We start from the raw sequence: 27,393 nt of genomic DNA, 5'->3' as shown, positions 1-27,393 counted from the left end.
ATGAGATATGGAATCCGGAATCCATGCTGCTGGGATCCGGAATCCACGAGAAAAAACCCACATGGAATCCGGAATCCACGCACTAGGATCCGGAATCCAGAACCCTATTGGAGAACCTGTCATGGGGCGAATTTTTAGACAACTTCCCATACATTTACTATTTATATAAATGGCGTATAAGATACCAAATGTTAGCCTAACAGGTTCTTGATTTGCAGGTTCTTACTTGGGGAACTGCTGTACTCTGTCTTCATTGCATCTTGCTATTTCCCTGGTAAAGTGTGTCAAATAAATTGCAGTTCGAACGAGGCAAACATTGTTTTTATTTTCGTATTTTAGAAAAATACTGATAAGACTGATCATAACACAAGACAGTACGGACATAGTTCAAGCCACCTATTAGCAATTTAACCAATAATAAACTCATTTTGTACTTCAAGTTCTGTTTGGTGATGGTAGAGGTGAGTTGTCTTGATGTCGAGCTGGTGTAGTTCCGAGGCAAAGTGCTTGGATGCAGGGTGTTAAGTAATCACTGTCTTTGGGTGCTGTACACAGGATTGTTATCCAGTGATTCAGTGCTATACTGTGAGAGGATTAAAAGACATTGTCTTTGGTGTCTGAAAATTTGAATGATAGTCACCAAGGGCTTCATACTCGGATAGTGTAGTCATTGTCTTCAGGTACATAAGTGATTTTCGCCGAGACACTCTGCGAGAGACTTAGAAGTCATTGTCGCTGTCGTTAAGGCTGCCTTCTGATTGCTGTTCTCCGTCGACTCCACCCTCACCCACATCATCATCATCCAACAAGTCATCATCGTCATCCACGCCGATCTCGCTGTCACCAGATGACAAGGAACCGCTCTCGTCCTAAAAACAAGATGACAAACACTCTCTGTCAGCCACCATTTTGTCATCCTAGCACTGCAAGAAGCCTTCCATCGGTTGATTTGGGGAAGTTGTTGCAATATCGTCTGACTTACTGACTTAGGTAAAGTGTACAATTTTAGTTAGTTAGTTAGGTATTTCGAGATTCAGCCTGAAACCAAGAATAAAATAATAATAATAATAATAATAATAATAATAATAATAATAGTAATAGTAATAGTAATAGTAATAGTAATAGTAATAGTAATAGTAATAGTAATAGTAATAGTAATAGTAATAGTAATAGTAATAGTAATAGTAATAGTAATAGTAATAATAATAATAATAATAATAATAATAATTCACCTCATCTGAATCAACGATGTCATCACCCATGGAGCCGAAAACACGCTTGCCTTCACCTGCAATAAATACAGATAGAACCTGTCACATACTTTTTCCTTTAAACCATCAGATACTTTATCCAGTCACATACTTTAACCTGTCACATACTTTATCCTTTAACCTGTCACATACTTTATCCTTTAACCTGTCACATACTTTATCCTTTAACCTGTCACATACTTTATCCTTTATCCTGTCACATAATTTATCCTTTAAACTGTTACATCCTTTATCCTGTCACATACTTTATCCTTTAACCTGTCACATACTTTATCCTTTAACCTGTCACATACTTTATCCTTTATCCTGTCACATAATTTATCCTTTAACCTGTCACATACTTTATCATTTAACTAGTTACATACTCTATCCTTTATCCAGTCACATACTTTATCCTTTAACCTGTCACATACTTTATCCTTTATCCAGTCACATACTTTATCCTTTAACCTGTCACATACTTTATCGTCTAACCTGTCACATACTTTAACCTGTCACATACTGTCACATTTAACTAGTTACATACTCTATCAAGCGATTCAACCAAGTTACTGAGAAACGTGGCAGCCTCTAATCTGTTGCGTTTGTTATATCTATTTCCTTCGTCAAAGACTGAAAGTGTTTCCTTTTTGTTGAAATAGCTTGGTTGCTCTAATAAGACTCTCCTGTAGTTGTTATCTTTATGACACTCACCTGGTCTATTGTTTTGCTTGTTCCCTGCGTCCAGGACGATCTCGTCCTCGCCATCCTCCACGTCTAGGCCTCCTAGCTCGTTGCCCGGCGCCATTCTACGCTCCTCCTCCTGTAATCTCTCCTGCAGGCTCTTTGCTTCGGTTTCCTGCAACACGTCAGAATAGTAAAAAGGTCAGGGTGAAAATACGATGAGAATCTCGCGCAATGCGACACCAGGCATAACCCGCTCAGCAATACCCTTTTTTATATTTAATATTCTCCCCTTCGTCATTCTGTTCATCTATTATTACATTGTGTTATAACGTGACATTACAAAGGGTTAGCTTCAAGTAAAACTGATACATGGTCCACGTCTTCTACAGTATGTATATTCTTGCCAAACGTTATGTCATCTATTGTTATTTACATGTGAAAATTTTTAAAATACACTTAGAAAACCACAGATATACGGCGGCGCTTTTTTTCAACACGCGGGGAAGTGCGGAAATTAATTTTGTAAACTTTCCCTTTTTGTCGTGTAAAGCATGGCTAACCGTTGCTGGCCGATGTTGCCATTGCTTGAACATGATATTTGACTGTATCCTAGAATCCTGGAAACAATGCTCGCATGAGCCGATGGTAACGGATGCCTTGTGTCATTATTTCCTGGAGCGGCACGATTTCAACTTCAACCCACTGGTTCCAGATCTCATGGCTGTTTTGATCGTTAAGTAAAAACTTCTTAATTACCATACAACCGGCAAGCAGGTATGTTCTTTAACTTGAGTGATGAATATTTTATACGAAAAATGGCAGTAGACTACCAGTATTTAATACACTATACATTATCAGAAGTGCTAACCTCAAAGCGGTCCTGTTCTGCTCTGTTTACGTCATCTAGCAGCTGTTCCATGTACGACAGATTTCTATGTTTCTCCATATATGTCTGCAATTAAGTCAACGATATCAAACAGAAGGTCTGGAAATCGAAAGGCAAATTGTGCAATTCATATCAAATTATTACCGTCCTGAAATTAAAACCAAAAGATGAACTAACTTCACTGCTATTTACCTCATAGACTTTCTTTAATTCTTCTTCGAGTTTTTCATATTCATCCATGAATGCCGGTCTATAAAAGCAGAAATTTAGATGATAATATTTGACAATATCATCCGATTTTTAAAATGCTTACACTCCTAGTTTGAATCTACACTACATGCAACCAGGGTCCAAGAAATTCCAAGAAAAAAATGGAAGTTGACCCACACACCCGCTTATCACATACCAAATGGTTCCTGGAACTAAAAAACCTGAATACAGTATTTGGCTTTGTATGTATTTTTTGGTCAATAACAAAGAGATTTTATTGAGAATCTAAGCTACTGTATAGTCATTGTAACATTCCCCACAATATCCTTCTTTGATACTGATCTTTATATGTTATAGTATAAGTGAGCCATGCAGGGTTATATGTTATAGTATAAGTGAGCCATGCAGGGTTATATGTCATAGTATAAGTGAGCCATGCAGGGTTATATGTCATAGTATAAGTGAGCCATGCAGGGTTATATGTCATAGTATAAGTGAGTCATGCAGGGTTATATGTCATAGTATAAGTGAGCCATGCAGGGTTATATGTCATAGTATAAGTGAGCCATGCAGGGTTATATGTCATAGTATAAGTGAGCCATGCAGGGTTATATGTTATAGTATAAGTGAGCCATGCAGGGTTATATGTCATAGTATATGTGAGCCATGCAGGGTTATATGTTATAGTATAAGTGAGCCATGCAGGGTTATATGTTATAGTATAAGTGAGCCATGCAGGGTTATATGTTATAGTATAAGTGAGCCATGCAGGGTTATATGTTATAGTATAAGTGATCCATGCAGGGTTATATGTTATAGTATAAGTGATCCATGCAGGGTTATATGTTATAGTATAAATGAGCCATGCAGGGTAATATAGTATAAGTGAGCTGTGCAGGGTAATATAGTATAAGTGAGCCATGCAGGGTAATATAGTATAAGTGAGCCATGCAGGGTAATATAGTATAAGTGAGCCATGCAGGCTTGAACCCTGAAATATCTGACCTGGCTTGAGCACGTATTTGAAAGGTTTGGGTTGGATATAAACAGGCAGGCGCGTAGACAAAACTAGGTCATTGCAGGGTTATATGTTATAGTATAAATGAGCCATGCAGGGTAATATAGTATAAGTGAGCCATGCAGGGTTATATAGTATAAGTGAGCCATGCAGGGTAATATAGTATAAGTGAGCCGTGCAGCGTTATATGTTATAGTATAAGTGAGCCATGCAGGGTAATATAGTATAAGTGAGCCATGCAGGGTAATATAGTATAAGAGAGCCATGCATGGTTATATGTTATAGTATAAGTGAGCGGTGCAGGGTTATATGTTATAGTATAAGTGAGCCATGCAGGGTTATATTGTTACATCATGTTAATGTCTTCAGCAGATAAAGACATGTAGTTTTCTGACCTGACACTTTCAAGACTGCGTAGTCGCTTCTGATTCCTTTCCAGCTCCTGCTTTTTCTTGTCAATTTTGGCCTCCAGATTCGCCTCATCTGATGCAATGTTGTCCAGCATCTGAGTTGTTTTTCTGATGTCATCCTGTCATCAGCAACAACAAAAAATCATTTTAAAAGCTATTTCACAGCTAATACTTAGTTTTAAAAACACAAGCTGAGGTACAGCCTTTACCTGTGCCAGTGATATGCTTTTCTTGATACCATTTTCCAGCTCATTCACCTCCAATGGTTTGGCGATAGCTCTCGTCCGAATGTCACGGAGCTCCACCTCGTGTCCCAGCAGATCATAAAGGGCAGCACCCCTTGTTGTAATCTCAGAGGCAAGTTGCCTTGATGCTTTCAGGTCACTGATCTATAACAAATCACACTTAAACTATAAAATAGCCTTTGGCCAATCAAATGATGATCAAAACTAGACATAAAACTCTAAAAAGATTATTATCATAACTTCTATTTTAGAAATAACCTTAAGTACTGTATGATTGGTTGTTAAAAATGAAAACTACAGCTAGAACCCCTAAAAAAGATAAAGTTAAAATCAAAGGGGTACGATATGATTAAGGAAAATGAGAGTAGTAAAAGAGAGGGTAAAAATGATTGGATAGTAGGTCCAAATCCAAGGGAAATCACACTCCGTTTAAGTAAGCAGGGAATTGGTCAAGTTTATGTTAGCAGGGTTGTATAGCAAAGCATTTCTTGATAGAGCTGTCTAAATTGGATTGATTAAAAGTTGGATTTCCCTTAAAAATATTTAAAACAAATTAATTCGTTTTTACATTACCCTTGAAGAAATGTCAAATGTTAGTGAGGTAACGTCTGACGGCTCAGCCTCGTCATCCGTCACATTAGACTTCATTGCATTGTAGAGTACGCTGGTGACCTTGAGAAGTTCCTTGACAGCATAACCGTCAGCTCCATACAGCTTTTTGGTGTTCAGCTTGATGTGGGCCTTGGTTGCCTTAGAAGAGATGGGTAATATGTATCTGCTACACTAAATAAACACTTGTAGCTTAGCACCCCTAATAAATAAGCACCTAAGCAAATTACTGAAAACACTTGTAGCTTAGCATGCCTGACAAATGAGCACCAAAACAAATTACAGAGCACCCCCTGACAAACAAGTACCCCCAGATGAATAAGCATCCTATAGATTAGCACCCCCTTATAAATGAGTACCGCTATTAATGAGTACTCCCTATAAATAAGTAACCGCTATAAACAGGGCTTCCGCACAAGCGCGTAATTTAACTTTCCCCGCGTAATCCACAAATTTCTGCGTAATCCTGCGTAATTTGGCTAAATTTTGAAAGACAAAACATTTAAGTGCACAGCTGATGTGTTCTTTTAGGAATCTTACCTCTATTTCTCGTAAAAAAGAGATATATTCTTCATAAGAAAGCGATATTTCAAACTGAATTTCGAAAACAAATAAAATGACTAGGCGTTCTTTGCTAAACCGCGAAGGCCTAGAACTAATAATAAAATACCTTTTTTAATTGGCTGGTGGCTAGGAGCCAATGAAAACTCGCCTAAGATATCTTCGCGCAAAAAAATAACCTTTTCAAGTTATTTTGTGCTTTTACGCCGAGTTTGGGCGTAACAGTTGATATTCCGTGTAATTTAGCACATAATTCAGTAAAAAATCCCACAAAATTTTGATTTTTAAAGAAAAATGTATTGCAAAATCCCACGTAATTTAGCGCGTAATGATTGATTTTCCGCGTAATTTAGCAAAGAATCCCGTGTAATTTTTAGTTTTTGTCCGCGTAATTCCAGAAGCCCTGTATAAATGAGTACCCCTATAGATGAGTACTCCCTATGAATAAGTACCCGCTATAAATGAGTACTCCCCTATAAATAAGTACCCCCTTTAAATGAGTACCCCTATAAATGAATACCCCCTATAAATGAGTACAGTACATTACCTCCTATAAATGAGTACCTCCAATAAATGGGTACCCTCTATAAATAAATACCTCCTATAAATGAGTACCCCCCTACACTGTGCTATTCAGTTGAGTGGGAAATTCCAGTAGTTTTGTCGATAAGTTTCAGCCAGTAACAAAATGTTAACTCAATGTTTTCAAGGTTCCAACCACGGTATCACTAAAGGCGCACCAGTTGAGGAATGTTTAAATGAAAAGAATAAATAAGAAAGGCCGAACATAAAAACCACTTTGTCCTCTCGGTAATAATTCAAGAACGTTGATTATTGACTACGGCGGGTTTGACTCAGCCATGATGTTTTATCCCGGGAAATTGACTATTGTCGTGAACAAGTAAAAAATATTAGTTTCTTGGTCACTAAAATTTGGAAAGAATTTTGTGCAAAATAAATATAATACAGTTTGGGCCTTCCCTTAATTGACAAATACATTGTAATACACTAAGCGAATCTTCTCCCACTAAATCCCAAAATAGCTCAAAATGTATTTATGTGTGTTGCAATCCCAGCCTGCTAAATTTCTGCTTTCCTTTTACCTAACAACATTCACGCTTGCATTGACAACATGCAGTTGTGGCATTAAAACTTATAGTTTTTACACAAAAACTTATCAACAAAACTACTGGATTTAAAGCTCAACTGTGTAGCGCAGTAAATGAGTACCCCCTATAAATGAGTACCCCCTATAAATAAGTACTCTCCTATAAATGAGTTCCCCCGCTATGTATAAACAAGGAAGTGTAAGGAGATGGAATGGCAACTGCATTTATACGATTTCACACATTCTATGTTCGTTTCGCTTCTTTAATTTGAGTTTCGAAATTGATTTGGACTTTTATGCATTGCTCGTTGAATATTATATTTTACACACAACAAAATAGGTTGATTCCAAAATACCTAAAGCTTCTACATACATCTAAAAATCGGGGCTTGCTAGAGGTAGTTTTCACAGCAAAATATGTACCGATGCTTGTAGTTCGAGTTTCCCTGTGATCAGCTTTGTTTTTGTGCGGCCAGGCCCTACAGAGCATCAAAATCTGTGGTTTGCTTGTTGAATTTCGATATATTACACACAAATAACAAAATAGGTCAAAGGCAATATACCTCAAGCTTTCAAATTTAAAAATCGGGGCTTGCTAGAGGTTGTTTTTACGGCAAAATATGTACCGATGCTTGTAGTTCGAGTTTCCCTGTGATCAGCTTTGTTGTTGTGCGGCCAGGCCCTACAGGGCATTGAAATTTGTGTATTGCTCGTTGAATTTCGATATTTTACACACTAATAACAAAATAGGTTCATGGCAATATACCCAAAGCTCAACATCTGAAAAAGGGGGCTTGCTAGAGATAGTGTTCCTGGCAAAATGTGTACCGATGCTTGTAGTGAAAGTCGTGAAACGCCTTTAATATATTCAGTTGCAATTCCATCTCCTTTCACTTCCCTGGTATAAATGAGTTCCCCCTATAAATGAGTACTCTTCTATTAAATGAGTCTCCTTTTGAATAAATAACCAATCAATAACCTTATGTGTCTATCTCATCACTAGTAGCATATTTATTGGGGACAACAATTACCAACTGGCGACACCCTTGCAACCCAGAAAGCTGTGCCAGATTTTGTGATCGATTGTTGTCATTTCCACTTAATCAACGACCCTCATTTACCATGAATTGAGCAACAGCCTTGATAAACAGAACTCTGTCTTGTTCAGTCTCGACGTCCATTGGCAACTCCACATTAGGATCATATCTACAAATGAACGAATGTACACAGAATACAGTATTAAAGACAAGGTGTTTTAGCTACCAGTGTTTACAACTTACAAAGAGTCTGAATATGAGACAACAACTGTAAAACTCTTACTCAAATTACATAATAACTTTATACCCCGATAGTATGAAATATAAACAGCAGTTACATTTGTTATTCACTGGTCCCAGAGCAATATATGTTAAATTTTCGTATAGCCTTAAAATATGTTTTAAAATGTTTCCCACCTTTTTACTAGCCATATTAGTACTTCAGCGACAAGAGCAAAGTTTGGTGAGCGAAAATTCTCCATGGATATCAGCCTTGGATACCCCAACGATCTCATCATTTCCGTGAAATCTGCCGACAGAAATTACGATCAGGAGAGATCAAGGCAAGCTAGCTGCTACTATGTTGGTTCATTGACACAAAATATTCCATAAAAATCCCGAGAGATGTATTTTTCTCAACTTACTTCGCAAATCCCTGTACGACATTTTGAAGATTAATTTTTGTGTGTTATTTGGTCCGTTCGCGAGATGTGCGCATACTCGACCATGTTTCCGCTGACCCAGCGTTGCTCGTGTTGCCATGACAACCATCTCCTATCTAAACAAAATCCAAAATGGCGGCTACACCGGGAGGGGAAGAAAGTGTGTACGATAGCGGAAGGCTTTCCTTATTGGATTTGGTCCTCGAGAAAAACAGAGCTCAAAACAAGGTTATTGTACGCTGCTAGACAGCTAGTAATTTATCGCTGGATGTGTTTAAGGTGGATGTATTTATTGACGATCATCTGCAATGTTTCAGAAACAACTTGTCCATCGACTTGTGTATGTTTCTAAGATTCGTCCTGAAGTAGCCGACAGAAGAGACATTGGAGGTGAGATTTTACTAAAACTAAAGTATGATGGCCACGAAAACATCATTAACGTATTATTTACAGTAGTCAGGCAAAGAAACAGTAAGCTTAAACTTATTGAATCTTCAAGGTATTGAATATCCTCTCAATGACTTGCATGCAAATGCAGAAATGTTATTGTCTTAAAGAATTTCTGTCAGCTTTGTAAAATAGCAAGTGTAAGAAAGCTCTCTCCTGTTTGTGTGTGGCATGGTGTGGTGCAAGTGTTAGAAAGCTCTCTACTGTTTGTAACTGGCATTGTGTGGGGCAAGTGTTAGAAAGCTCTCTACTGTTGGTCTGGCATGGTGTAGGGCAAGTGTTAGAAAGCTCTCTACTGTTGGTCTGGCATGGTGTAGGGCAAGTGTTAGAAAGCTCTCTACTGTTTGTAACTGGCATTGTGTGGGGCAAGTGTTAGAAAGCTCTGTACTGTTGGTCTGGCATGGTGTGGGGCAAGTGTTAGAAAGCTCTCTACTGTTGGTCTGGCATGGTGTGGGGCAAGTGCTAGAAAGCTCTCTACTGTTTGTAACTGGCATGGTGTGGGGCAAGTATTAGAAAGCTCTCTACTGTTGGTCTGGCATGGTGTGGGGCAAGTGTTAGAAAGCTCTCTACTGTTTGTAACTGGCATGGTGTGGGGCAAGTGTTAGAAAGCTCTCTACTGTTTGTAACTGGCATGGTGTGGGGCAAGTGTTAGAAAGCTCTCTCCTGTTTGTAACTAGCATTGTGTGGGGCAAGTGTTAGAAAGCTCTCTACTGTTGGTCTGGCATGGTGTGGGGCAAGTGTTAGAAAGCTCTCTACTGTTTGTAACTGGCATGGTGTGGGGCAAGTGTTAGAAAGCTCTCTCCTGTTTGTAACTGGCATTGTGTGGGGCAAGTGTTAGAAAGCTCTCTCCTGTTTGTAACTGGCATGGTGTGGGGCAAGTGTTAGAAAGCTCTCTACTGTTGGTCTGGCATGGTGTGGGGCAAGTGTTAGAAAGCTCTCTACTGTTGGTCTGGCATGGTGTGGGGCAAGTGTTAGAAAGCTCTCTACTGTTGGTCTGGCATGGTGTGGGGCAAGTGTTAGAAAGCTCTCTACTGTTTGTGTCTGGCATGGTGTGGGGCAAGTGTTAGAAAGCTCTCTACTGTTTGTGTCTGGCATGGTGTGGGGCAAGTGTTAGAAAGCTCTCTACTGTTGGTCTGGCATGGTGTGGGGCAAGTGTTAGAAAGCTCTCTACTATTGGTCTGGCATGGTGTGGGGCAAGTGTTAGAAAGCTCTCTACTATTGGTCTGGCATGGTGTGGGGCAAGTGTTAGAAAGCTCTCTACTGTTTGTGTCTGGCATGGTGTGGGGCAAGTGTTAGAAAGCTCTCTACTGTTGGTCTGGCATGGTGTGGGGCAAGTGTTAGAAAGTTCTCTACTGTTGGTCTGGCATGGTGTGGGGCAAGTGTTAGAAAGCTCTCTACTGTTTGTAACTGGCATGGTGTGGGGCAAGTGTTAGAAAGCTCTCTACTGTTTGTAACTGGCATGGTGTGGGGCAAGTGTTAGAAAGCTCTCTCCTGTTTGTAACTGGCATTGTGTGGGGCAAGTGTTAGAAAGCTCTCTACTGTTGGTCTGGCATGGTGTGGTGCAAGTGTTAGAAAGCTCTCTACTGTTTGTAACTGGCATGGTGTGGGGCAAGTGTTAGAAAGCTCTCTACTGTTGGTCTGGCATGGTGTGGGGCAAGTGTTAGAAAGCTCTCTACTGTTGGTCTGGCATGGTGTGGGGCAAGTGTTAGAAAGCTCTCTCCTGTTTGTAACTGGCATTGTGTGGGGCAAGTGTTAGAAAGCTCTCTACTGTTGGTCTGGCATGGTGTGGGGCAAGTGTTAGAAAGCTCTCTACTGTTTGTAACTGGCATGGTGTGGGGCAAGTGTTAGAAAGCTCTCTCCTGTTTGTAACTGGCATTGTGTGGGGCAAGTGTTAGAAAGCTCTCTCCTGTTTGTAACTGGCATGGTGTGGGGCAAGTGTTAGAAAGCTCTCTACTGTTGGTCTGGCATGGTGTGGGGCAAGTGTTAGAAAGCTCTCTACTGTTGGTCTGGCATGGTGTGGGGCAAGTGTTAGAAAGCTCTCTACTGTTGGTCTGGCATGGTGTGGGGCAAGTGTTAGAAAGCTCTCTACTGTTTGTGTCTGGCATGGTGTGGGGCAAGTGTTAGAAAGCTCTCAACTGTTTGTGTCTGGCATGGTGTGGGGCAAGTGTTAGAAAGCTCTCTACTGTTGGTCTGGCATGGTGTGGGGCAAGTGTTAGAAAGCTCTCTACTGTTGGTCTGGCATGGTGTGGGGCAAGTGTTAGAAAGCTCTCTCCTGTTGGTCTGGCATGGTGTGGGGCAAGTGTTAGAAACCTCTCTACTGTTGGTCTGGCATGGTGTGGGGCAAGTGTTAGAAAGCTCTCTACTGTTGGTCTGGCATTGTGTGGGGCAAGTGTTAGAAAGCTCTCTACTGTTTGTAACTGGCATGGTGTGGGGCAAGTGTTAGAAAGTTCTCTACTGTTTGTGTCTGGCATGGTGTGGGGCAAGTGTTAGAAAGCTCTCTACTATTGGTCTGGCATGGTGTGGGGCAAGTGTTAGAAAGTTCTCTACTGTTTGTGTCTGGCATGGTGTGGGGCAAGTGTTAGAAAGCTCTCTCCTGTTTGTGTCTGGCATGGTGTGGGGCAAGTGTTAGAAAGCTCTCTCCTGTTTGTGTCTGGCATGGTGTGGGGCAAGTGTTAGAAAGCTCTCTACTGTTGGTCTGGCATGCTGTGGGGCAAGTGTTAGAAAGCTCTCTACTGTTGGTCTGGCATGGTGTGGGGCAAGTATTAGAAAGCTCTCTCCTGTTTGTAACTGGCATGGTGTGGGGCAAGTATTAGAAAGCTCTCTCCTGTTTGTAACTGGCATGGTGTGGGGCAAGTGTTAGAAAGCTCTCTACTGTTTGTGTCTGGCATGGTGTGGTGCAAGTGTTAGAAAGCTCTCTACTGTTGGTCTGGCATGGTGTGGTGCAAGTGTTAGAAAGCTCTCTACTGTTGGTCTGGCATGGTGTGGTGCAAGTGTTAGAAAGCTCTCTACTGTTTGTGTCTGGCATGGTGTGGTGCAAGTGTTAGAAAGCTCTCTCCTGTTTGTAACTGGCATTGTGTGGGGCAAGTGTTAGAAAGCTCTCTACTGTTGGTCTGGCATGGTGTGGTGCAAGTGTTAGAAAGCTCTCTACTGTTGGTCTGGCATGGTGTGGGGCAAGTGTTAGAAAGCTCTCTACTGTTTGTAACTGGCATGGTGTGGGGCAAGTGTTAGAAAGCTCTCTACTGTTGGTCTGGCATGGTGTGGGGCAAGTGTTAGAAAGCTCTCTACTGTTTGTAACTGGCATGGTGTGGGGCAAGTGTTAGAAAGCTCTCTACTGTTTGTAACTGGCATGGTGTGGGGCAAGTGTTAGAAAGCTCTCTACTGTTGGTCTGGCATGGTGTGGTGCAAGTGTTAGAAAGCTCTCTACTATTGGTCTGGCATGGTGTGGGGCAAGTGTTAGAAAGTTCTCTACTGTTTGTGTGTGGCATGGTGTGGGGCAAGTGTTAGAAAGCTCTCTACTGTTGGTCTGGCATGGTGTAGGGCAAGTGTTAGAAAGCTCTCTACTGTTTGTAACTGGCATGGTGTAGGGCAAGTGTTAGAAAGCTCTCTCCTGTTTGTAACTGGCATGGTGTGGTGCAAGTGTTAGAAAGCTCTCTCCTGTTTGTAACTGGCATGGTGTGGTGCAAGTGTTAGAAAGCTCTCTACTGCTGGTCTGGCATGGTGTGGTGCAAGTGTTAGAAAGCTCTCTACTGTTGGTCTGGCATGGTGTGGGGCAAGTGTTAGAAAGCTCTCTACTGTTTGTAACTGGCATGGTGTGGGGCAAGTGTTAGAAAGCTCTCTACTGTTGGTCTGGCATGGTGTGGTGCAAGTGTTAGAAAGCTCTCTACTATTGGTCTGGCATGGTGTGGGGCAAGTGTTAGAAAGTTCTCTACTGTTTGTGTGTGGCATGGTGTGGGGCAAGTGTTAGAAAGCTCTCTACTGTTGGTCTGGCATGGTGTAGGGCAAGTGTTAGAAAGCTCTCTACTGTTTGTAACTGGCATGCTGTGGGGCAAGTGTTAGAAAGCTCTCTCCTGTTTGTAACTGGCATGGTGTGGGGCAAGTGTTAGAAAGCTCTCTACTGTTGGTCTGGCATGCTGTGGGGCAAGTGTTAGAAAGCTCTCTCCTGTTTGTAACTGGCATGCTGTGGGGCAAGTGTTAGAAAGCTCTCTACTGTTTGTAACTGGCATTGTGTGGGGCAAGTGTTAGAAAGCTCTCTACTATTGGTCTGGCATGGTGTGGGGCAAGTGTTAGAAAGCTCTCTACTGTTTGTAACTGGCATTGTGTGGGGCAGTTGTTGGTGACAATCCCCTCTTGCCCCCTGCACTCTATCATGTGGTGTCATCCTTACCATTACACTATTGATTTATTATTTTCTGTCCACAGAACATTACGAGCGTCTTTTTAAGAACTCTCCTGCAAATGGTGAAGCTGTGTCTGGTTTGCTTTTAATCTACCCTGTGCATATTGTACACGTGTTAGAGGTATGCACTATATTTATTTATATATTATCCACTATGAGCTTATTACTAAGATTTACAGCTACAGTAGGGACAACCAGACAGACAACTAGGGGCAAGCAGACAGACAGCTAGGGGCAAGCAGACAGACAGACAGCTAGGGGCAACCAGACAGAAAGACAGCTAGGGGCAACCAGACAGACAGACAACTAGGGGCAAGCAGACAGACAGACAACTAGGGGCAACCAGACAGACAGACAGCTAGGGGCAAGCAGACAGACACACAGTTAGGGGCAAGCAGACAGACAGGTAGCTAGGGGCAACCAGACAGACAGGCAGCTAGGGGCAAGCAGACAGACAGACAACTAGGGGCAAGCAGACAGACAGACAGCTAGGGGCAAGCAGACAGACAGCTAGGGGCAACCAGACAGACAGACAGCTAGGGGCAACCAGACAGACAGACAGCTAGGGGCAAGTAGACAGACAGACAGCTAGGGGCAAGCAGACAGACAGACAGCTAGGGGCAAGCAGACAGACAGACAGCTAGGGGCAAGCAGACAGACAGGCAGCTAGGGGCAACCAGACAGACAGACAGCTAGGGGCAAGCAGACAGACAGACAGCTAGGGGCAAGCAGACAGACAGACAGCTAGGGGCAAGCAGACAGACAGACAGCTAGGGGCAAGCAGACAGAAAGACAGCTAGGGGCAAGCAGACAGACAGCTAGGGGCAAGCAGACAGACAGCTAGGGGCAAGCAGACAGACAGCTAGGGGCAAGTAGACAGACAGACAGCTAGGGGCAAGCAGACAGACAGACAGCTAGGGGCAAGCAGACAGAAAGAAATCTAGGGGCAAGCAGACAGACAGACAGCTAGGGGCAACCAGACAGACAGACAGCTAGGGGCAAGCAGACAGACAGACAGCTAGGGGCAAGCAAACAGACAGGCAGCTAGGGGCAAGCAGACAGACAGACAGCTAGGGGCAAGCAGACAGACAGACAGCTAGGGGCAAGCAGACAGACAGACAGCTAGGGGCAAGCAGACAGACAGGCAGCTAGGGGCAAGCAGACAGACAGCTGGGGGCAAGCAGACAGACAGACAGCTAGGGGCAAGTAGACAGACAGACAGCTAGGGGCAAGTAGACAGACAGACAGTTAGGGGCAACCAGACAGACAGCTAGGAGCAAGCATACAGACAGCTAGGGGCAAGCAGACAGACAGTTAGGGGCAAGCAGACAGACAGACAACTAGGGGCAAGCAGACAGACAGACAACTAGGGGCAAGCAGACAGACAGACAGCTAGGGGCAAGCAGACAGACAGACAGCTAGGGGCAAGCAGACAGACAGACAACTAGGGGCAAGCAGACAGACAGACAGCTAGAGGCAAGCAGACAGACAGACAACTAGGGGCAAGCAGACAGACAGACAACTAGGGGCAAGCAGACAGACAGACAACTAGGGGCAAGCAGACAGACAGACAACTAGGCGCAAGCAGACAGACAGACAGACAGCTAGGGGCAAGCAGACAGACAGCTAGGGGCAACCAGACAGACAGGCAGCTAGGGGCAAGCAGACAGACAGGCAGCTAGGGGCAACCAGACAGACAGGCAGCTAGGGGCAACCAGACAGACAGACAACTAGGGGCAAGCAGACAGACAGACAACTAGGGGCAAGCAGACAGACAGCTAGGGACAAGCAGACAGACAGACAGCTAGGGGCAAGCAGACAGACAGACAGCTAGGGGCAAGCAGACAGACAGACAGCTAGGGGCAACCAGACAGACAGACAGCTAGGGGCAACCAGACAGACAGACAGCTAGGGGCAACCAGACAGACAGACAGCTAGGGGCAACCAGACAGACAGACAGCTAGGGGCAACCAAACGGACAGACAGCTAGGGGCAAGCAGACAGACAGCTAGGGGCAAGCAGACAGACAGACAGCTAGGGGCAACCAGACAGACAGACAGCTAGGGGCAAGCAGACAGACAGACAGCTAGGGGCAAGCAGACTGACAGACAGCTAGGGGCAAGCAGACAGACAGACAGCTAGGGGCAAGCAGACAGACAGACAGCTAGGGGCAAGCAGACAGACAGGCAGCTAGGGGCAACCAGACAGACAGACAGCTAGGGGCAAGCAGACAGACAGACAGCTAGGGGCAAGCAGACAGACAGACAGCTAGGGGCAAGCAGACAGACAGACAGCTAGGGGCAAGCAGACAGAAAGAAATCTAGGGGCAAGCAGACAGACAGACAGCTAGGGGCAAGCAGACAGACAGCTAGGGGCAAGTAGACAGACAGACAGCTAGGGGCAAGCAGACAGACAGACAGCTAGGGGCAAGCAGACAGACAGACAGCTAGGGGCAAGCAGACAGACAGACAGCTAGGGGCAACCAGACAGACAGACAGCTAGGGGCAAGCAGACAGACAGACAGCTAGGGGCAAGCAAACAGACAGGCAGCTAGGGGCAAGCAGACAGACAGGCAGCTAGGGGCAAGCAGACAGACAGCTAGGGGCAAGCAGACAGACAGACAGCTAGGGGCAAGTAGACAGACAGACAGCTAGGGGCAAGTAGACAGACAGACAGTTAGGGGGAACCAGACAGACAGCTAGGAGCAAGCATACAGACAGCTAGGGGCAAGCAGACAGACAGTTAGGGGCAAGCAGACAGACAGTTAGGGGCAAGCAGACAGACAGACAACTAGGGGCAAGCAGACAGACAGACAGCTAGGGGCAAGCAGACAGACAGACAGCTAGGGGCAAGCAGACAGACAGACAACTAGGGACAAGCAGACAGACAGACAGCTAGGGGCAAGCAGACAGACAGCTAGGGGCAACCAGACAGACAGCTAGGGGCAAGCAGACAGACAGACAGCTAGGAGCAAGCAGACAGACAGACAACTAGGGGCAAACAGACAGACAGACAGCTAGGGGCAAGCAGACAGACAGCTAGGGGCAACCAGACAGACAGGCAGCTAGGGGCAAGCAGACAGACAGGCAGCTAGGGGCAACCAGACAGACAGGCAGCTAGGGGCAACCAGACAGACAGACAACTAGGGGCAAGCAGACAGACAGACAACTAGGGGCAACCAGACAGTTAGACAGCTAGGGGCAAGCAGACAGACACACAGTTAGGGGCAAGCAGACAGACAGGTAGCTAGGGGCAACCAGACAGACTGGCAGCTAGGGGCAAGCAGACAGACAGACAACTAGGGCAAGCAGACAGACAGACAGCTAGGGGCAACCAGACAGACAGTTAGGGGCAACCAGACAGACAGGTAGCTTGGGGCAACAGACAGAAAGTTAGGGGCAAGCAGACAGACAGAAAGTTAGGGGCAAGCAGACAGACAGGTAGCTGGGGGCAACCAGACAGACAGAAAGCAAGCAAACAGACAGACAGCTAGGGGCAAGCAGACAGAAAGACAGCTAGGGGCAAGCAGACAGACAGACAGCTAGGGGCAACCAGACAGACAGACAGCTAGGGGCAAGCAGACAGACAGACAGCTAGGGGCAAGCAAACAGACAGGCAGCTAGGGGCAAGCAGACAGACAGACAGCTAGGGGCAAGCAGACAGACAGACAGCTAGGGGCAAGCAGACAGACAGACAACTAGGGGCAAGCAGACATACAGACAGCAAGCAAACAGACAGACAGCTAGGGGCAAGCAGACAGAAAGACAGCTAGGGGCAAGCAGACAGACAGACAGCTAGGGGCAACCAGACAGACAGACAGCTAGGGGCAACCAGACAGACAGACAGCTAGGGGCAAGCAAACAGACAGGCAGCTTGGGGCAAGCAGACAGACAGACAGCTAGTGGCAAGCAGACAGACAGCTAGGTGCAAGCAGACAGACAGACAGCTAGGGGCAAGTAGACAGACAGACAGCTAGGGGCAAGTAGACAGACAGACAGCTAGGGGCAAGCAGACAGACAGGCAGCTAGGGGCAAGCAGACAGACAGCTAGGGGCAAGCAAACAGACAGACAGCTAGGGGCAAGTAGACAGACAGACAGCTAGGGGCAAGTAGACAGACAGACAACTAGGGGCAAGCAGACAGACAGCTAGGGGCAAGCAGACAGACAGCTAGGGGCAAGCAGACAGACAGACAACTAGGGGCAAGCAGACAGACAGACAACTAGGGGCAAGCAGACAGACAGACAGCTAGGGGCAAGCAGACAGACAGACAGCTAGGGGCAAGCAGACAGACAGACAACTAGGGGCAAGCAGACAGACAGACAGCTAGGGGCAAGCAGACAGACAGCTAGGGGCAACCAGACAGACAGACAGCTAGGGGCAAGCACACAGACAGACAGCTAGGGGCAACCAGACAGACAGACAGCTAGGGGCAAACAGACAGACAGACAACTAGGGGCAAGCAGACTGACAGACAACTAGGGGCAAGCAGACAGACAGACAACTAGGGGCAAGCAGACAGACAGACAGCTAGGGGCAAGCAGACAGACAGCTAGGGGCAACCAGACAGACAGGCAGCTAGGGGCAAGCAGACAGACAGGCAGCTAGGGGCAACCAGACAGACAGGCAGTTAGGGCAACCAGACAGACAGACAACTAGGGGCAAGCAGACAGACACACAGTTAGGGGCAAGCAGACAGACAGGTAGCTAGGGGCAACCAGACAGACAGGCAGCTAGGGGCAAGCAGACAGACAGACAACTAGGGGCAAGCAGACAGACAGACAGCTAGGGGCAAGCAGACAGACAGTTAGGGGCAACCAGACAGACAGGTAGCTTGGGGCAACAGACAGAAAGTTAGGGGCAAGCAGACAGACAGAAAGTTAGGGGCAAGCAGACAGACAGGTAGCTGGGGGCAACCAGACAGACAGAAAGCTAGGGGCAAGCAGACAGACAGACAGCTAGGGGCAACCAGACAGACAGGGGCAAGCAGACAGACCAACAGTTAGGGACAAGCGGACAGACAGGCAGTTTGGGGCAAGCAGAGTGGAGGACCCGGGGGAGTTCTTCAGGGTAAAAGTGATAGGGTTGCTTGTCAGGAAATTCGAAAAATACCCCTAAAAAATACCTGCACACCTAAAAATGCTCCCCTAAAAATACCTCAGAAGCCTCAAAAATACCATTTCTAAGAGAAAAGTCTAAGTTTTCTCAGAAACCCCCTAAAAATACTTGAGACCCAATTTTGACCCCTAAAAATACGATGGGTATCCCTATCAGGTTGACATGGGAAGAACCCCCCCTGGGGGGAGGGGGATGTGTACCTATTCTCCCAGCCAGCATAACATTATACTAAAATAACTCAGATGTGGGAGGGGGGGGGAGTGTACAGTACTTATCCAAGCTACCATGACTATATATCTCCTACCTCATACAGTACCATATACTCAGGCATGTAGCTAGCGTCGTGTACCTACAGTATATTAATAACTAAGTACTTCCTACTACCTATGTACTGTACCAAGTACAACTGTTCTTTAAGTAGTGAAAAGTATCTCTTTTGCTGGGAAAGTTTTCCAACTGTTGCCCCATGTTTTCGCTGTTCACCCAAGAGCCCCATTCAAAGTCCCCAGCCCTGGCATGAGATGGTCTTTGTCTTCCTTCTGCACGATTTAGCCTGCAGGCCTAAAGAGGTCAAAGCCTTACAGTAAACCTCAAGATTCTTCCTGGTAGATTTACACCAGCGTGCTTAATAAAAGGTTTTCAACCAGCCAGACAGGCTGTGTAGCCATACAGGTCATTTATCAGATTATTTTGGTATTTTTGACGGGCAAGGTGTTGCACATGTTTGGAGGAAGGAAGGCTGCAACAAGTTGAATATGTCATGTCTTCCTGTTAAACAGTAGGGTACATTTGTATGAGAATATGTTACTCATAGCGTATGCCAGGCTAAAGGGGGTGTCACAGGTATTATATAAAAAAAGGGAGTGTGCAGTCATAGGTATTATATGAAAATAGTATATAGTGAACTATAGTATGTACACCTTTTGCCGGCCCAGGGGGAGGGGGTACGGAGCTCCCTGTATACCCCCCTAGGTAACCACCCTGTATACCCCCCTAGGTAACCACCTGTGCACAAAGTACAGGAAGCAAAGACAGGGTTACTAATGTTATGTGACTGAGCTCCTTTTTTTCTTGTCAGTCATCAGCCAATGTTCTACACGAAGTAATTAATGACTTGGTGGAAGAAGAACAAAGTATTAGGTAGTGTGCACAAATCTTATTCAATAAAAATAATGATGGCCATGGTCATGGTGATGGTGGTAAAGATAGTGGTAATGATAGTGATGCCGATTGTGATGTTGTTGTTGTTGGTGGTGATTGTGTTGTTGTTGTTGGTGGTGGTGATGATGATGGTGGTGATGGCGATTGTGATGTTGGTGGTGGTGGTGGTAGTGGTGGTGGCGATTGTGATGTTGTTGGTGGTGGTGGTAGTGGTGATGGCGATTGTGATGTTGTTGTTGGTGGTGGAAGTGGTGATGGCGATTGTGATGTTGTTGTTGGTGGTGGTAGTGGTGATGGCGATTGTGATGTTGGTGGTGGTGGTGGTAGTGGTGGTGGCGATTGTGATGTTGTTGTTGGTGGTGGTAGTGGTGATGGTGATTGTGATGTTGTTGGTGGTGGTAGTGGTGATGGCGATTGTGATGTTGGTGGTGGTGGTGGTAGTGGTGGTGGCGATTGTGATGTTGTTGTTGGTGGTGGTAGTGGTGATGGTGATTGTGATGTTGTTGGTGGTGGTGGTAGTGGTGATGGCGATTGTGATGTTGGTGGTGGTGGTGGAAGTGGTGATGGCGATTGTGATGTTGTTGTTGGTGGTGGTGGTAGTGGTGATGGCGATTGTGATGTTGTTGTTGGTGGTGGTAGTGGTGGTGGCGATTGTGATGTTGTTGGTGGTGGTGGTAGTGGTGATGGCGATTGTGATGTTGTTGTTGGTGGTGGTAGTGGTGATGGCGATTGTGATGTTGGTGGTGGTGGTGGTAGTGGTGGTGGCGATTGTGATGTTGTTGTTGGTGGTGGTAGTGGTGATGGTGATTGTGATGTTGTTGTTGGTGGTGGTAGTGGTGATGGCGATTGTGATGTTGGTGGTGGTGGTGGTAGTGGTGGTGGCGATTGTGATGTTGTTGTTGGTGGTGGTAGTGGTGATGGTGATTGTGATGTTGTTGTTGGTGGTGGTAGTGGTGATGGCGATTGTGATGATGTTGTTGTTGGTGGTGGTGGTGATTGTGATGTTGTTGGTGGTAGTGATGATGGCGATTGTGATGATGTTGTTGGTGATGGTAATGATAGTGATGCCGATTGTTGATGAAGTTGTTGGTGGTGGTGGTAGTGGTGGTGATAATGGTCATGCTAATGATAAATTGGGAGCATCCTATAGATAATCATCATACTGATGTAGTCCTTTATTTCAGTGGAATGTTACAAAGCACAAAGATATTGGTGTATACTGGAGATGTATCCTTTTAAAGAATGTCAATCAACCACTCCTTTGTTATTGTTTACGACTGAAAATACAGTGGTTAATTTGCAAGAAAACTCCAAAATAAACATCTACAATGGAAGTCTGATATTTTACAAGTGATATTTGATTAAAAGTATCTTTGCTTGAAATAGCCAATGATAATGGATTCTTTGAGTGCAGGATTGTAAAATGGCACGATTGGCACAGAAGTGGATTTACCTCTATTAGCTACTGTAGAAAACACCAAAATATCTACTTACCCTGTGCTGTATCCAGATACATAACTCTATTAATCAGTCAAAATTAAGTTACCAATCATACAGTAGGTAACCAGTCAATCTTCTTTAAGTTACCAGTCAACATACATTAAGTTACCAGTCAAGATACATTAAGTTACCAGTCAAGATACATTAAATTACCAGTCAACCTACTACATTAGGTTACCAGGTAACCTACTACATTAGGTTACCAGGCAACCTACTACATTAGGTTACCAGGCAACCTACTACATTAGGTTACCAGGCAATCTACTTTAAGTAGACATAGATTAAGTTACCAGTCAAGATGCATTAACTTACCAGTCAACATACTAAGAGGTACCACAGCATACATTATGTTACCAGTCAACATACTTAGAGGTACCACAGCAGAGCAAAAACACGGGGGGAAAATAAACTGTGTTCCTTAGTCAGGCATGAGTCGTATTACCGGCTGCCAGAGGCACCTTGTATATATATATATGCATTCAACTAAACCACATCTGAATCGGGTCCCTCGTAATCCCTGTATCTAGGCTTCTGAGTGTTTAACCTATTTAGGGGAATAAGTTCTCTTTTCTCTCATTTGGGCAGACATGTAGTTGAGTAGAACGGTTCTTTCAAGCCCCTCTGACTACCAGGCCTCCACAGTATTGATGATGTGACAGTTACATTATACGTCCTCTTATTCAATGTGCCAGCATAATCTTTTATTGGTTTCTTGACTTTTCTCAGATAAGTAATAGATTATACTCACAGTGGTGCTTTAGGGCCTTAAACCTGTCATCAGCCAGAATGCAAGAATACACCACAAATGAAACTGTGGATGTTGCAGTAAGTTCAGAAGCACCAAACTGCATCCAATAACTGTAACATTTAGAAACACAAGACAACCAAGAAGCCAAAAACGGACCTACCCTAGGGATGTGTGCATTGGGTAGCAGTTTAAGAAAGCAACCCCCCCCTTAGACATGTCTATATGTTTAAATTGTTATAGCGATTTATAACTAGAACAGAACATCGTTATACATTTCATGGCTTTTTGAAACCGTATTTTGTCACTTTTTGTCTGTACTGGTCGCTATTCTACAAACTATAACCTTCGATTATTCTCAGTTATTCTGCAATCAGTTTGAATCTAACCTAGCATTACTTAGAATTAACTTTTTTTCATTAGTATTTGAAAGAATCAGGGAGATCGCGCAAATATTGATTGTGCTGGAGTGCGTTTTCTGGGAAACAGTCCTTTAGAATAGACGTTGGCCGTTGGCAACTTAAAACGAATAGTAACTTACAATGTTTCTGTTTAGGTCATGGAAGGATTGACACTTGTGCTAAAGCTTGGAGAATATCTTTCCAAATTGCCAAAGGTATTGTTAGTTTACTGCTACCATTCCCCTAATTTGTTATCAAGATGACACGAGTATCTGGACATGTTGCATAACATCACATTATACAGCAACCAGTACAACCGTGAACACCTAAAATATGTGTGGAATGTTTATTGTCTCCTGACGAATCAGAAGCGATAATTTAGACATGAGACTTGTTGAGACATGTTTCTAGTTGACAGTTTGAATATCTCGCAAGTAATTGGTCGAAACAAACATTCCATACATGTTTCTAGGGTTCAGGGTTTTACTTTGTTTTTACAGATGCCACCATCCACGTGTCGAATAACATTACACTGACTCTCTTTTCCCAGATCAGTCTCAGTAAAACCATGGACATGCTACCAGAAAAAGCCCCCGACCTCCTCTTACGACAAGGTACTAAACAACTTAAAGGCAGGCCTACACGCGCCGATTCATCGGACTGATATTGCGGTCATTCGGTGTCAGACCGACTTTTAATAATGCGACTCAACAGATGCTTGGGGTCGACCAGATTATTCCCTGAGAAACTATGTACGTAAAGCAAGGATCCGACAATTAACAGTATGTGAATGCGATAACAACTCGATGAGTATAAATCTACCTTACGCAATGACATAGGCAACTATGTACACTTAAAGAAAAGCATGAAAAAATGATAAAGTTTAATTTTCAGATTTCTTCAGATTTCTTCTAATACTTTAATACATCTATTACCCCATTTGTTTGCTTTTTCAGATCTCATCAAGTACCTGATTCTTTTTTTTTTCTTCAGATCTCATCGAGTACCTGATTCTTTTTTTCTTCAGATCTCATAGAGTACCTGATTCTTTTTTTTTCTTCAGATCTCATCGAGTACCTGATTCTTTTTTTCTTCAGATCTCATCGAGTACCTGATTCTTTTTTTTTCTTCAGATTTCACCGAGTACCTGATTCTTTTTTTCTTCAGATCTCATCGAGTACCTGATTCTTTTTTTCTTCAGATCTCATAGAGTACCTGATTCTTTTTTTTCTTCAGATCTCATCGAGTACCTGATTCTTTTTTTTTCTTCAGATCTCATAGAGTACCTGATTCTTTTTTTCTTCAGATCTCATAGAGTACCTGATTCTTTTTTTTCTTCAGATCTCATACAGTACCTGATTCTTTTTTTCTTCAGATCTCATAGAGTACCTGATTCTTTTTTCTTCAGATCTCATAGAGTACCTGATTCTTTTTTTTTCTTCAGATCTCATAGAGTACCTGATTATTTTTTTCTTCAGATCTCATAGAGTACCTGATTCTTTTTTTTCTTCAGATCTCACCGAGTACCTGATTCTTTTTTCTTCAGATCTCATCGAGTACCTGATTCCTTTTCTCTTCAGATCTCATAGAGTACCTGATTCTTTTTTTTCAGATCTCATAGAGTACCTGATTCTTTTTTCTTCAGATCCCATAGAGTACCTGATTCTTTTTTTTTCTTCAGATCTCACCGAGTACCTGATTCTTTTTTTTCTTCAGATCTCATCGAGTACCTGATTCTTTTTTTCTTCAGATCTCATAGAGTACCTGATTCTTTTTTTTCTTCAGATCTCATCGAGTACCTGATTCTTTTTTTTTCTTCAGATCTCATAGAGTACCTGATTCTTTTTTTTTTCAGATCTCATAGAGTACCTGATTCTTTTTTTTCTTCAGATCTCATAGAGTACCTGATTCTTTTTTTCTTCAGATCTCATAGAGTACCTGATTCTTTTTTTTCTTCAGATCTCATAGAGTACCTGATTCTTTTTTTTCTTCAGATCTCATAGAGTACCTGATTCTTTTTTTCTTCAGATCTCATAGAGTACCTGATTCTTTTTTTTCTTCAGATCTCACCGAGTACCTGATTCTTTTTTTCTTCAGATCTCATCGAGTACCTGATTCTTTTTTTTTCTTCAGAACTGATAGAGTACCTGATTTTTTTTTCTTCAGATCTCATCGAGTACCTGATTCCTTTTCTCTTCAGATCTCATAGAGTACCTGATTCTTTTTTTTTTCAGATCTCATAGAGTACCTGATTCTTTTTTCTTCAGATCCCATAGAGTACCTGATTCTTTTTTCTTCAGATCTCATAGAGTACCTGATCAACAATAAGGAGCTGAGCTCGCCTTCTCAATACCTGAAGCGCTACAACAAACCAGTGGACGTCGTGTTAGACAGCGGTAAGCGGACAAGCGTTAGGCCCTGGCCGAACAAGGACACCTATTGCTCGCAACATTGGGCAAACATGTTCCCTAAATGTTTTCGGTTGAAGGCGGGTATTCGTACCAAAGCACCTGGGGTAGGTGGGTGGTGGGGGGGGGGTTAGGTGGATAGATAATCTGGAAGGGAGGAAAATGTGGAACATATATGATGGCGTGGAATGGCAAGAATGGGGATGACAAAAACAAGTATATAGAGTTACAAAATGGAAAGGTGGAATATTTCTTAGAGCTCTTCGAAATGTAAAGCAACCTTACGTGTATTCTAGCACCATCAGGAGGTAAGACCAGGTACTAGTCAAATGCGAAGGGGAGAAATAAAACTGGGAGCCGAGGGATGCTAGGGGGTGGGAGGAAAGATGAAGAAGGTCTAGTGAGAAAGGAGTTCGCATTTGAGACGTGTTTCAAAGTGAATGAGTGGCCAAACGGTCACAAAACATCGGGAGACATGTTACACGCGCTTGGAAACATGAAATGTGTCTACCTTGCTGTGGAAACATTTTAATTTGTGGCGCGCAACAATGTTCCTGTGGTGGCCAAACTGGGAAACATCGAGGAAACATGCGCGCGGACATGTTTCCGGCATTATGTGTCCTTGTTTGGCCAGGGCCTTACTTTTTTAGTGGTAAACTCTCGCAAAAATGATCTCAGAAATCGGTACGCCGTCACGCTAGAGAGAAAATATTATTTCATGAGAAAGCCACATATGAGCTATCAAAAATAAGCAAAGTAAAACGTTCTTCTTGTCTCACACATTATTGACCACATTCTTTAATATGATCCACACCAACCTGTTTTACTGAAATAAACCCTCGGTGTGATCCACACCAACCTGTTGTACTGAAATAAACCCTTGGTGTGATCCACACCAACCCGTTGTACTGAAATAAACCCTTGGTGTGATCCACACCAACCCGTTGTACTAAAATAAACCCTTGGTGTGATCCACACCAACCTGTTGTACTAAAATAAACCCCCGGTGTGATCCACACCAACCCGTTGTACTGAAATAAACCCTCGGTGTGATCCACACCAACCCGTTGTACTGAAATAAACCCTCGGTGTGATCCACACCAACCCGTTGTACTGAAATAAACCCTTGGTGTGATCCACACCAACCCGTTGTACTGAAATAAACCCTCGGTGTGATCCACACCAACCCGTTGTACTGAAATAAACCCTCGGTGTGATCCAAACCAACCCGTTGTACTGAAATAAATCCTCGGTGTGATCCACACCAACCTGTTGTACTAAAATAAACCTCCAGTGTGATCCACACCAACCGTTGTACTGAAATAAACCCTCGGTGTGATCCACACCACCCTGTTGTACTGAAATAAATCCTCGGTGTGATCCACACCAACCTGTTGTACTAAAATAAACCTCCAGTGTGATCCACACCAGCCGTTGTACTGAAATAAACCCTCGGTGTGATCCACACCAACCCGTTGTACTGAAATAAACCCTCGGTGTGATCCAAACCAACCCGTTGTACTGAAATAAACCCTCGGTGTGATCCACACCACCCTGTTGTACTGAAATAAATCCTCGGTGTGATCCACACCAACCTGTTGTACTAAAATAAACCTCCAGTGTGATCCACACCAACCCGTTGTACTGAAATAAACCCTCGGTGTGATCCACACCAACCCGTTGTACTGAAATAAACCCTCGGTGTGATCCACACCAACCCGTTGTACTGAAATAAACCCTTGGTGTGATCCACACCAACCCGTTGTACTGAAATAAACCCTCGGTGTGATCCACACCAACCCGTTGTACTGAAATAAACCCTCGGTGTGATCCAAACCAACCCGTTGTACTGAAATAAATCCTCGGTGTGATCCACACCAACCTGTTGTACTAAAATAAACCTCCAGTGTGATCCACACCAACCGTTGTACTGAAATAAACCCTCGGTGTGATCCACACCACCCTGTTGTACTGAAATAAATCCTCGGTGTGATCCACACCAACCTGTTGTACTAAAATAAACCTCCAGTGTGATCCACACCAACCTGTTGTACTGAAATAAACCCTCGGTGTGATCCAAACCAACCTGTTGTACTAAAATAAACCGTCGGTGTGATCCAAACCAACCCGTTGTACTGAAATAAACCCCCGGTGTGATCCAAACCAACCTGTTGTACTGAAATAAACCTTTGGTTCCTCGCAGAGCTTGTTTGGCCTATGCAGACACCTCTCCTGCCGGTCATCTAGTGTGATTCTGCCGGTCATCTAGTGGTATTCTGCCGGTCATCTAGTGGGATTCTGCCGGTTATCTAGTGGGATTCTGCCGGTCATCTAGTGGGATTCTGCCGGTCATCTAGTAGGATTCTGCGGTCATCATAATATTGTACAAAGATGTAAATAAACAACCTTCATTGGCATTTTTCACCATTGAATTACGAGTGGGGTTGCCAAGAGAATTAGTCTGATTCACACTCTACGACTTCTTATAGTTATTAAAAGTCCCTTAAAAATATATGATTAAAGAAACAAAAGTGAA

The 27,393-nt window shown here is 43.8% G+C and overlaps 2 protein-coding genes across 2 annotated transcripts; one reads left to right on the top strand and one right to left on the bottom strand.

The window, feature by feature from the left end:
- Positions 1-303: 303 nt before the first annotated feature.
- LOC5509534 (clusterin-associated protein 1) lies at positions 304-8,804 on the bottom strand. Its single transcript, XM_001629986.3, has 11 exons — positions 8,666-8,804; positions 8,439-8,550; positions 8,106-8,190; positions 5,280-5,456; positions 4,671-4,850; positions 4,447-4,580; positions 3,016-3,073; positions 2,806-2,889; positions 1,965-2,109; positions 1,233-1,288; positions 304-869 (listed from the first exon to the last, which is right to left on the bottom strand). Exons 1-11 carry the CDS (start codon positions 8,790-8,792, stop codon positions 720-722), a joined length of 1,308 nt encoding a protein of 435 aa, XP_001630036.2. The 5' UTR covers positions 8,793-8,804; the 3' UTR covers positions 304-719.
- LOC116611570 (testis-expressed protein 47) lies at positions 8,769-27,393 on the top strand. The gene is made up of 10 exons (XM_048719447.1): positions 8,769-8,911; positions 9,001-9,073; positions 13,550-13,647; positions 19,721-19,782; positions 20,988-21,030; positions 22,030-22,128; positions 22,605-22,664; positions 23,000-23,063; positions 24,750-24,845; positions 27,061-27,393. The coding sequence occupies exons 1-10, from the start codon at positions 8,816-8,818 to the stop codon at positions 27,102-27,104; spliced, it is 735 nt and encodes a 244-aa protein (XP_048575404.1). The 5' UTR covers positions 8,769-8,815; the 3' UTR covers positions 27,105-27,393.

The sequence above is a fragment of the Nematostella vectensis genome, chromosome 12, assembly GCF_932526225.1.
Source record: "Nematostella vectensis chromosome 12, jaNemVect1.1, whole genome shotgun sequence".
NCBI lineage: Eukaryota > Metazoa > Cnidaria > Anthozoa > Actiniaria > Edwardsiidae > Nematostella > Nematostella vectensis.
Note: the sequence above shows the minus strand (reverse complement) of the source record. Positions and strands in the feature narration are given on the sequence as shown.

Excerpts from the sequence above, each read along its gene's own strand:
- LOC5509534 (XM_001629986.3), bottom strand. The coding sequence starts at position 8,792 with ATGGTTGTCATGGCAACACGAGCAACGCTGGGTCAGCGGAAACATGGT. Across the intron at positions 8,191-8,438 it reads CTAATATGGCTAGTAAAAAG|ATATGATCCTAATGTGGAGT; the intron begins GTGGGAAACATT and ends GTTCATTTGTAG. Across the intron at positions 2,890-3,015 it reads AATTAAAGAAAGTCTATGAG|ACATATATGGAGAAACATAG; the intron begins GTAAATAGCAGT and ends ACTTAATTGCAG.
- LOC116611570 (XM_048719447.1), top strand. The coding sequence starts at position 8,816 with ATGGCGGCTACACCGGGAGGGGAAGAAAGTGTGTACGATAGCGGAAGG. Across the intron at positions 22,665-22,999 it reads ATCTTTCCAAATTGCCAAAG|ATCAGTCTCAGTAAAACCAT; the intron begins GTATTGTTAGTT and ends CTCTTTTCCCAG. Across the intron at positions 24,846-27,060 it reads GGACGTCGTGTTAGACAGCG|AGCTTGTTTGGCCTATGCAG; the intron begins GTAAGCGGACAA and ends GGTTCCTCGCAG.